The sequence below is a fragment of the Pieris brassicae genome, chromosome 9, assembly GCF_905147105.1.
Source record: "Pieris brassicae chromosome 9, ilPieBrab1.1, whole genome shotgun sequence".
NCBI lineage: Eukaryota > Metazoa > Arthropoda > Insecta > Lepidoptera > Pieridae > Pieris > Pieris brassicae.
In genome coordinates this window covers 2,504,027-2,514,653 of record NC_059673.1, presented here as the reverse complement: position 1 = coordinate 2,514,653, position 10,627 = coordinate 2,504,027, and the positions used below count along the sequence as shown (strand labels likewise).

At 33.1% G+C, this 10,627-nt stretch overlaps 2 protein-coding genes across 2 annotated transcripts; one reads left to right on the top strand and one right to left on the bottom strand.

Annotated features, from left to right (window-relative positions):
- Positions 1–669: 669 nt before the first annotated feature.
- On the bottom strand, positions 670–5,413 carry LOC123714271 (zinc finger protein PLAGL1-like). Its single transcript, XM_045668478.1, has one exon. The coding sequence runs from the start codon at positions 5,039–5,041 to the stop codon at positions 3,548–3,550; it is 1,494 nt and encodes a 497-aa protein (XP_045524434.1). The 5' UTR covers positions 5,042–5,413; the 3' UTR covers positions 670–3,547.
- Positions 5,414–5,614: 201 nt separating this feature from the next.
- Positions 5,615–8,329, top strand: LOC123714495 (elongin-C). The gene is made up of 4 exons (XM_045668759.1): positions 5,615–5,764; positions 5,934–6,048; positions 6,182–6,377; positions 6,640–8,329. Exons 2-4 carry the CDS (start codon positions 5,943–5,945, stop codon positions 6,779–6,781), a joined length of 444 nt encoding a protein of 147 aa, XP_045524715.1. The 5' UTR covers positions 5,615–5,764; positions 5,934–5,942; the 3' UTR covers positions 6,782–8,329.
- Positions 8,330–10,627: the final 2,298 nt, after the last annotated feature.

The window sequence follows — 10,627 nt, the reverse complement described above, 5'->3', positions numbered from 1 at the left end:
GATGGGTGACTCAACGATTGGGGTCTGATACAGGCTCTCGATGTTAGGGTATCAGAGTTGGTTACGTCTAAGTTCGCTATAGTATAGTCAATATACTAATGTCGAACATACTACGTAAATGATGTAACGAAGATAACTACGAGATCAGTATTTTTTGAAGTAATTAGTCTAATACAACTAATAATTCTAAACGTATCCTAAAACAATTATTAGCAAGGTAAAAAAAGCAAATACATCGAAATGTAAATGCTACTAATTAATCGTGGAAGAGAGCCCTAATTCCACAGGTCGCGGGCAACATACTATAATTATATGATATGCACAAACAGTTTTTGTTAATATCATATAAACTACGGGTTCAACGGCCTGATTATAAAAAAAACTACGTCATTGATTCGGTCCACGCTTATCTATAGGTAAATTAAACAAAATGTGATGTCCAAAATTTATTTCAATGAAATGCTATACAATTATTATTTTACCAGGTACAATTCTCATTTATAACAATTGTCAGAAGAATGAAAGTCCCCAAGAATACAATTACTAAACCGGGGGCAAACCGAAATAGTTTTAAATTTAGAACTTTCGAGAAAAAAATGGTACATTTTAATGTACAGAAAATTTTGCTTGAAACTGGCATAAAATCAAAACTATTGCTATAATATTTAAAAAAAAAGTACAGAAAACAAAAAGGTTTTATGTGGCAAAGCGCCCCGGCGTCTCACACTAAGTTAACAGACTCATAAAAAACTCGAATAAATTCCAGTTATCAATGAATTCATTCTTGCGGACTGGCAAACTATTATCATGTTACATACTGTTTTACATGAATTAAAGGAAAACTGGTTTCACATGAATCAAATCATTATCATTTTTATTTTCATTCATTGAACTTAAATACAATTTTAGCAGTGCACTCTATATTTTTGCGATAAATGCACCAAGATATTTTCTATACACACAACCAAAACTGTATCCAACTTCGCAGGTAGACTAACAATCTTGTAAAATTTTAACGTTATTTCAAATGTTCGATAAAAACGCCTTATTGCTCGAAAAAGCGTAACAAAAATAGATCACTCTATTAAAAAATCTTGTAGAAATCTAAAAAATATTTTTTTGTATACACTCTACGTCCAACTATTTTTATAAGGCCCCTATTATGTACCAAGTTACGTATATCTATGGATTATACATCCTGCTACGAGTTAAAAAATAAGATTCTTTGAATATCCCGATACATAATTTTCACATTACTCCACGGCTTACATTTTCATTGCTCGTAGCACATTCGTTGCATATAAACTTACGTAAGTTACATAAATAAAATATTCGAACACTTATTTGTAAACAAAAATAAAATTATTTCATTATTTGGCTTTGCACAACATGTTTTAGAAAATATATAATATAAAATCGAGTTACACTCAAGTCATAAAAAAACTGGAAAAAATAATAACAAAATTATGCATAATAAACTTGAATATGGGAATAATGAACACTTTTAGTGCAACTAAACATTAAGTGGATACTTACATTTTAAATACTATTTATTACATTTTAGGTAATAAATTAACATTTATAATAGAAAACATTGAAATCCTATGTATATAGAGACGGCGACTTTTATAACGAATTAAGCGGCGAAAACTATTTTTTAAAGTTTGTTAAATTGAATAAATTTCGCAACTCGTATAACGCCATTGTGCATTAGAAAAATGCAAGTTTAACTTTCTGGAACACATACGAATAGGAGGATAATTGTTATCGGTTTTTATTTGTAAATACATGTTTAATATCAAATCCACTGTTAAAAATAGTTTATGTGTATTGACTAGTGAACGGGCTTGAAGACTGGCGGTCGAAATTAAATTAAAAGTTTATAATAAGTAAATAACCTTGTTTCTTTCACTATAGCTATTGTATGAAGATTCTTTAGATCTATATTCTATATATGCATACATGATTATGTAGATGACGATGATATTTTTTAAATTTGTTATGATATTTTTTTTTAATCCCCTTCGGAACGGGACATGTATTGTTCTTTTTATCAAATATAAAACGACAGCTATTCTTAATTAATATACAAAGCTATATATACTTAAAGTATAACGATTTTTCAACACACACTAATATAAACACAAAACGTTTGCCAACCAGCCCTTTGCATGTATTTCTCATAGAAAAATGATATTCTCACTAACCTAGGTATTAATAAACTTCTTAACGTAAGAATAAGTTGCAATTGAGGTAGATAAAAATTTTTTACAGTCCTATTATCCTAAAAAATAAGAATTATTTACATATTCAATAATAAAGCGTGTACAACATTCGATCTCTCATTAGAAGCCATACATTACTGAAACTTTAGATAGAGTTCTCGTAAGATTAACATTAAAAAATAAAATTTTGTTCCATCTGAACTGTTGTACTTGGATATTCCTAAATAAAAAATAAAATTTAGCACAACTAAAATTAAAAAGTACAATAAGTTTTTAAACAATTTTTTTAAATATTTTTCAATGAATGTAAGGCACCTATTTAAATGCTATGTGGAGTACATACAATGTACACAGATAAAAAACACAGTTTTCATCAATAAGATTTTCCTAACTAATATTTTGGTACAATATAGATAAATCATGCCAATGTCTTATACAAATTAATTATGAACACTTTCTTTATTAAGAGAAAATTCAATAGTTCTGTAAGGCCACACAAATTATTGCTTAAAATGAAATTACAAATACACATGAGTTTTGGCACATTACTTTTATATTGAAACATTTCAGACCAATAAAGCTTGTATAGTTAAGGAAGCGAATGCCTCTGAGGTATGATATAGGGTTCAGACTTCAGCAATATTGAACAAAAAATAACAGTTTTCATTATTAAAGCTACATTAAAGGATTGATTAACCAGATACTGTATACTGAACTTGCAATCATTTTCTGAATGCATACTTATACTATAAGAATGGAACTATATATTTGTTTTCTGATATATATTTTTGTGTTGTAGACATGTAGTTGGTTAATCAAGCCTTCTGTGAATAGACAAGCAGTTACTCTGGACACAACATGGTGGTACAGCAATCATTTATAGACAGATCTGATGTTGACACCTTTCTTTTAAAACATTCCTAACAAAAGACATATGCTCTCAGTATAATTCTCGCGCAGAAAACAGTGAACCACTCAAACATATAATACAATTCACTGCTTTCAAGAGCCGTATGTCTTCTTGCAGATCCTGTTCAGTTTAATACTTTTACAAATGAATAGTTACTCCATTAACTATTACATTCCGAGGCTCTCAAAGTTGGTCCCATTTACACTCAAATGTCAAACATGTACACTAAAAATAATTTACATTCCGAAAGTACATACATGACTAGATTACATATTCATGTAGAATTCGGAAACATTTTGGTATACCTGAAGTGGCGACACTCAGTTGCCCCTTAGAGAATATTAAAATCATTTAGACTATTCCAATGTTACCTAGTGAGGTAGCTCAGTTATAAATGCTAGTCAGTTACTGTCTAATGAGGAGGGGGTGGTGGGGGTGGCGGTTTCGGACTTTGAGCAGTCTGAAATGCTTGAGTGAAAGCTGGCAATCTTTGCTGATTTCTACTACTATCTTCACCAGAGTAGCTAGGCTCATTCTCTTCAAGTAAACCTAACATTTCTCTTGACAAACCTGATGGTCCTTCCCCTGGGTCTAACAATAGAGACTCTACATTTCCAGAACCAAAATGCACATCAACATCACTCAACTGCTGTGTTGTTATAAATGGCAAGTTTGTTGGCGTAGGTGAAAATGGTGGGGGTACAACATAAACTACAGGATATTCAAGTATTTCTGCAGGTGAAGGTGGCTCCTCTATCTTTATATCTAAATCTGGTTCCACTTTAATATCTAACTCAGGTATTTCAACAATTATATCACAGGCAGGCACACTTGTTCTACCATCTGCCTCTTCTTTTGGTGAAGGTGCTTTCCAGAGCTCAAACTCAGTTCCAGGAATTGGATAATCAGTGAAAGTTTCCTCAAAAGTAGACACATCTGGTAGAGGATCACGAGATGTACCAACTGCTGCTGACTTCCATGATTCCTCTGGATGAGCATTTTTTACATGTCTAACTAAATGATCTTTGCGGCCAAACTTCTGAGGACAGTAGGGACATAAGAAATCTCGCCTTCCTGTGTGTACTACATTATGCCTACGTACATCTTTTGCAGTAAAGAATCTTCTATCGCAATGATCACAAGTATACTTTTTGTCTGTCTCACTTTTCACAGTACGACTCCCAGTGTGGACTTTGAGATGATACACAATATCTTGTTGCGTACTGAACACTTCATCACAGATCTTACATTGCAGATTCCCTTCTTCAGCAGAATGAAGAGCTGCATGCTTACGATAACTAAGCTGAGATGTGTATGATTTCCTACAATCTGGCTTGTCACATTTATAAAGTTTTTTAACAGGGTTGTGCACCCTAACATGGTTTGTAAGATGATCTTTGCGATTAAAAGTTTTGCCACAAACTGTACATGCAAAGGCTCTAGCTTCACTGTGTATTAGGTTGTGGCGAACCAGTTTAAATTTTGAATTGAAGCGTTTATCACAAAGGTCGCAAGAAAAAGGTAACTCACCAGTATGAGACAGGATGTGTTGGCTGAGCTTGCCAGGGCTGGAGAATCGTTTTTCGCAAATAGTGCAGCCGTGTCGCTTATTTTTGTCGCGGCGCGGGCGGCTAGGACCGGCCTCGCTTGAGGCGCTATCGCCGCCCGCCACCTCGATCTTCTTGGGCGGCAGCGTTGGCACTCGTCGTGCTACCTTTACAGTGCGGAACGTGTGCTTGACACTGCGGCCACTACCACCACGCGCAACGTATACCAGCTTTGAAGGCAGCTCAGAGGCGGGCGGCGCTATGAAGCTCTTCTGCGCGGTGGCCTCATGACTTGCCTTCTCCTCCGTAAACTTGGAGCCACCCGCCTCGTCTTTTGGGTTCGGTGGTGGACTGGCCATCTCGCGCTCATCTTTGACGCGCTTCTCTATATCGCCGTTCGTTTATGACGCGTCGATGTCGTTTCGGCTCCCCAATAGCGTTGGCTCGTCGCGATGGCAGAAAACATTTCTGTCACATTGACGATCTGGAAGCCCTTTTTCGTATTCGTGTCACATGGTTCTCGCGGAATTTCTGGACTGCATCCTTGTTTTGTAATGTACACTACCTTGTATTCAAGCCAGTTCACTGCTTTTTAGGTGAAGAAAGCAGAAATGGAATGATAAACCAGGAAACTCTATTTTTTTTACAAAAATACGTAGCGGTTGACAAGAAATGTCAAAATAATGGATTATTAGAGAAAAGCCAAAAAGCAAGAGCCATCACTACCTATGTCAAAATGAAAAAAAAATCCGCCGAATGACGACAGGATAATCAAATGTTACCGTTTCAAAAAATATTTGACTATAGACTGTTAATATTGCGATGATTCACCGCTATTTAAAGGTCCCCTCAATCCTTTTTTTATCTACAATCTATTGCTATCTATCTATTCAAGTGTCACTGTCATATGTCAGCGACTTAATTAAAAATAATCATCGAAATGTCAACTATGAATCTGATTTTCTAACCTTAATTGATAATTTAGATTATTTTACATTTTTAAGAAATTAACGATTTAAGTTTTATTTAAGTCTCAATTATCACGCACCATACTATTTCGGATCAGCAAATAAATAATACAGGTACGTAAAATTTGGATATATATTTGTACATGATTTTCTATTAGTCATTAAACCATTACGATACATTATTATTGCTTAAGTTTAGGTAGTGTTTGTAATGAAATAAATGTAATATTTACTTAGTTAATATTACACCTTCTTTCATTATGCAGTCTTAATCTTTGTGCAGAATATCAAAATGTCTGAAGCTAATGTTGGATCAGCTCCAGCGTCCGGTGGCGCATCTGCAACTAGTGTTGCTGAAGAACAGCGTTCAGGAAGCGCTGCCGCAGGCTCTGGCTCTGGTAAGGTTACTTCCACATCACCTTTAATTACCTGTTTTTAAACATATAAATATTTAATTATATTTACTTTAGATATTAATTGTTTTAAAAAAATCTTCCCTTGTATTTTTATTAATTTGTGTCATATTCACAGTGGCATCAGAAGAAAAAGTGTATGGTGGTTGTGAGGGTCCAGATGCAATGTATGTAAAGTTGGTATCATCTGATGGTCATGAGTTTATTGTAAAACGGGAACATGCTCTTACATCTGGAACAATTAAGGCCATGCTAAGTGGACCTGGACAGTTTGCGGAGAATGAGGCAAATGAAGTAAACTTTAGAGAAATACCGTAAGTCCTTGTGTTTATATATGTAGATATTTGATTTGCGGGAAGCATCGAATATCATGAAAGCAGTTAATGCTTTTTGATATCAAATATGTAAAGGATAAAATATCACAATTATGTACCAAAGAACTTGTTGAATTGGAAGTACTCGTATTTATATGTTATCTTTACTACAGACATTGTTCTTCTATATTCTGTATCTTATATTAACCATATGATATTGACTAAATATTTTGAACCATATATATCTTGTTGTCAATTTCAGATCACATGTGTTGCAAAAAGTGTGTATGTATTTTACATACAAAGTACGCTACACAAACTCTTCAACAGAGATACCAGAGTTCCCTATTGCACCAGAGATTGCCCTAGAACTCCTTATGGCTGCGAACTTCCTTGATTGCTAATTTGAATTGGCATGCACTAAATTGCTTGCGCTTAGAGTTAAGCTAAAACAGAGCAACTAATCCACACAGAATGTGTCAACCATGCCAGTTTACATTATAATTGTCCTTGATTGATATGAGATTAATAACATACTGTTTGGCAGACTATATTGGCATTTGACACATATATTAGACTCAATTCCATATTCTAACCAATTAAATATGGCAAAAATAGAATAATTTTATTTTTCTGTTTAAGTTATAGACGTTGAAGTTTGACATATTTGATGGACAAGATTGTGACACAATATGAATTGGAATTGATTTATGAATACTGGTGGTACCCTCTATTATCATCTTGCATTGATTTAGGCCACATGATGAGACTCTAAGTGTTAAGCAAGTCGGTGCAGATACTGTATTTGGGTGCTTGTAGACTTGTTCATCTGATATGTAAAAGGCTGTATACTACAGCCAAAATCATCTAAAATGGCATGATGGCGCATTTTATTTTCATTTGTTAAACTGTTATTTACGAAGTTTCTATGATACATGGGTTAATGTGTGACAGGAATCAACAATGTATACTAACATTACAAACATGTCTTTGTAATTATTTTGAAAGTCATAAAGCACCCTCGAGTTTTTAAATTATTTTTTTACGATTTAGCCACTGAATTTAAAACTCTTATGAATATTTTTAGTGTAATTTTTTTCAAGTAAGAACAGTTAAGGCTATCCAAAAGTCTGGAATAGCCTGTATCTTGTTGGATTTGTACATGTTTTCTAAAAAATGGCTTAAATTTTTAAGCCTTTGCCGCTTTAACTCAACATGTGTCAAATCTATGAAGATTGACATTGACAGTGTTTTTGATTTGTATAAAATATTAAAATTGTTTAATCACGCTTCTAATACCAAAATAAAGTGTTTACTGTAATGATAAGATTACAAATACGTTTTCCAAAACGATATGTCAAAACTGAAGCGTCATTTCAGACAATTGACGTTTTGGAATTCCGTTACTTTTTGTCTAAAATTTTATTTGTCGTATTAACTTAGCTAATATGAAGTGTGGCCGTTGGGTAACTTAAATTAATTTTAGTATGAATAATGACGGAAGGGTAGACAACTCGTCACGTAATCAAACAATTCTTGGCAAAAATACTTTGCCAGATTTGGCGTGGTTTTGGTAAGAAAAATCTTAAATGACAACTATTTTCTATGGCGCTGACTTTCTCGGGAATTATCTAAAGGGCTAGGCTAGGTTAAATTAGCATTAATCAATAGCATTATAATACATTTGTGATTCTCGAAAATCAGCGATTTGCGAACTTTTCTAGTACAAATTTCAGCGAAAGGCCCTTCCGATATTTTTCCGTGTAATGTATGAATAATTCACAGCACTCATTATTTATGTTGGATACTTGCAAATCTATATTTTACCTTAATTGCATTTCCCTATTAAATAGTATGTGGAAATTGTATATTTGAATAAGTTATGGTAAGATTTTCCCTGGATTAAATTGTTTTTATCATTTGTATGTTTTGCAAATAAATATTCTTTAAAATATTATTTATTTTCATTTGAGACACCCGTTGTTGATATTAATGGCATGTCGATACATACAGCCCAACTAAACCGACTGAAAAAGTTCTGGACTAGTAAAAATTTTGTCTTAGTCCTAGTTAAGCACGGTTTTAAGTAAATCTGTATGTTTTAAAATATCCTATTGAAAATTTAACAGAAATTCAATTTTTGTAATTAAGTACATACCTAGGCAATTTCCTACAGTTCTTACCCAGCATATCGCATTACTGCTCGGTTGTATAAAATATGACGAGCATCATGGCCGCTGTTTACCTTGCTGGATTGACCAGCAAACTAAGTAGACTGGAGCCTAGGGCAAATTTAGAAATACAATTCTTTATTTGCTACTTCATAGAAATCAAGAAGACTTCTGCATGACGGTTTTCAGATGTTTTTAAGATAGAAATCTGCAACAATTTTGCCAATAACTTTCCCCTCGAACTTGTCATTGTAAATTTGATGGAGCCATTTTCAATATTACCTATTATTATAGTAAACGATCTCTGCGCTCTCAGCTTACACTTTGTTCGTACAAATGAAATGAAAGAAATTACAGAAAATGTTTTTCCCTCTACCTCCTATCAAACCATACATTCCTACTATTGGTTGGAGGCTGCAAACTGGATGGTAAGTGTATAATTTTGTGCTCAAAAATCAATCATTGCAATTTTAACAAAATTGTTGGATTTTAAAATTAATCTCGGACATGACAATTATAGAGGCAAACGCGCCAAAAAGTTCACAGACTAAAAATATGTAAAGCCGCCACTGGCTCTTAATTATTTGTATTACATAATAAAAATAGTACATAACAAATAAAATCTTTCGACCTACGCTGTACTATAATTATGCCAGCGACGATATTCCAAAGTCCTTCGCATAAATTGTTTTGGTCGAAAAATATGTATTCATAGACAAAACAATAATAAATAAACCTCGTATAACACCGTTATAAAGTTTAGATGTGCATGAACTAGATACTTAGCTATAACGATTTCAGTCTTTGATTAAAAATAACAGTTTATGCAACTGTCATAATATAATAGAGGTTATTAAAACATTAGTGTAGTTTTTTTTTAACGATTCGCAGACGAGTTTCAGAATAAGTTACACGAGTGTTTTAATACCTAATTATATGCAGTTGCATACACTAATATCATGGCTATAGGTACATTAAACAAAATGCAATATAAAAGATACAAATTATTTATTATAATAATTATTCACATTTTGAATATTGCAATTATGAAACTGAGCCTGAATAACAGGCTGGGAGGCGCTAGTAGAGCTAGTTGTTGTCGGGGTTGACAATGGAACGTTTATAGTAATTCTATTTTATTATTTTCTATGGAATTGAGTATCGAATTGGATATTAAGATTTTGTTAGTTATAGAATCGTCTATGTAGCCTTCTGCAGCTGTTGTTGACTTCCACCCCCCGTGACGCTTTAGTGCAGCATCGATTAGTCAGGTCGCAGAAGTTCTGCGAAAGCAATGTCCCGTGTACGAATCTGAGTTTGGAAGATTAAGATAACTATCGTTCTACCCAACATTCCAAATATGCTAATACAAACTCTTTGTTGGGTGCATTTCCCAGAAATGTAATTCAAAAAGAAGGAAGGATTGTTACATGAATTTGGTCGGTGGTTTTGGTTCTATGTATTGTTTACATAATTGGTAATATTTGCCCGTTATGGTAAAACATCGGTCTATTTTGTTTTTATGTATTCCAAATGTTAACTAAAATTGATGATTCGAAAACTTTGACGTCTTTGAATTTAATGTTGTTATGTTAATAATTCCTGTCTTCGGCAGGCACCCATTATTCCAAATATTAGTGCAATCTGTAACAATATTATAAGTATTTAAGTAATATGAAGCCAGTAAATATCTATGTATAAAGCCATTACTTTAAGAAAACACTTTTTAAATGGATTGAAGCCATGTATTATTATTAAAAACTTATAATTATTTACATAATTTTAATTTTTTTCTGACGTTTCGCGAGCTTTATAGTGTCATGGTCACGGTGACCGTTTAAAAAGTGTTTTCTTAATGTGTAAAAGCTATGTTAACAAAAGACAATACTAAGCCATTACTTAGTGAGATGGCGTTTAGTAACTAATATATTCTATTTAACTTTTATTTATCTATCTAATAAATCAATACTTCTTACCTTCGTTGAGAGATATAATTTATCGAGCGCTTCATTTAAACATTTATTTAAGTGTTCAGCTGAAAATGTAACTATTAAATTTGTAACTATAAATGTAAAAACT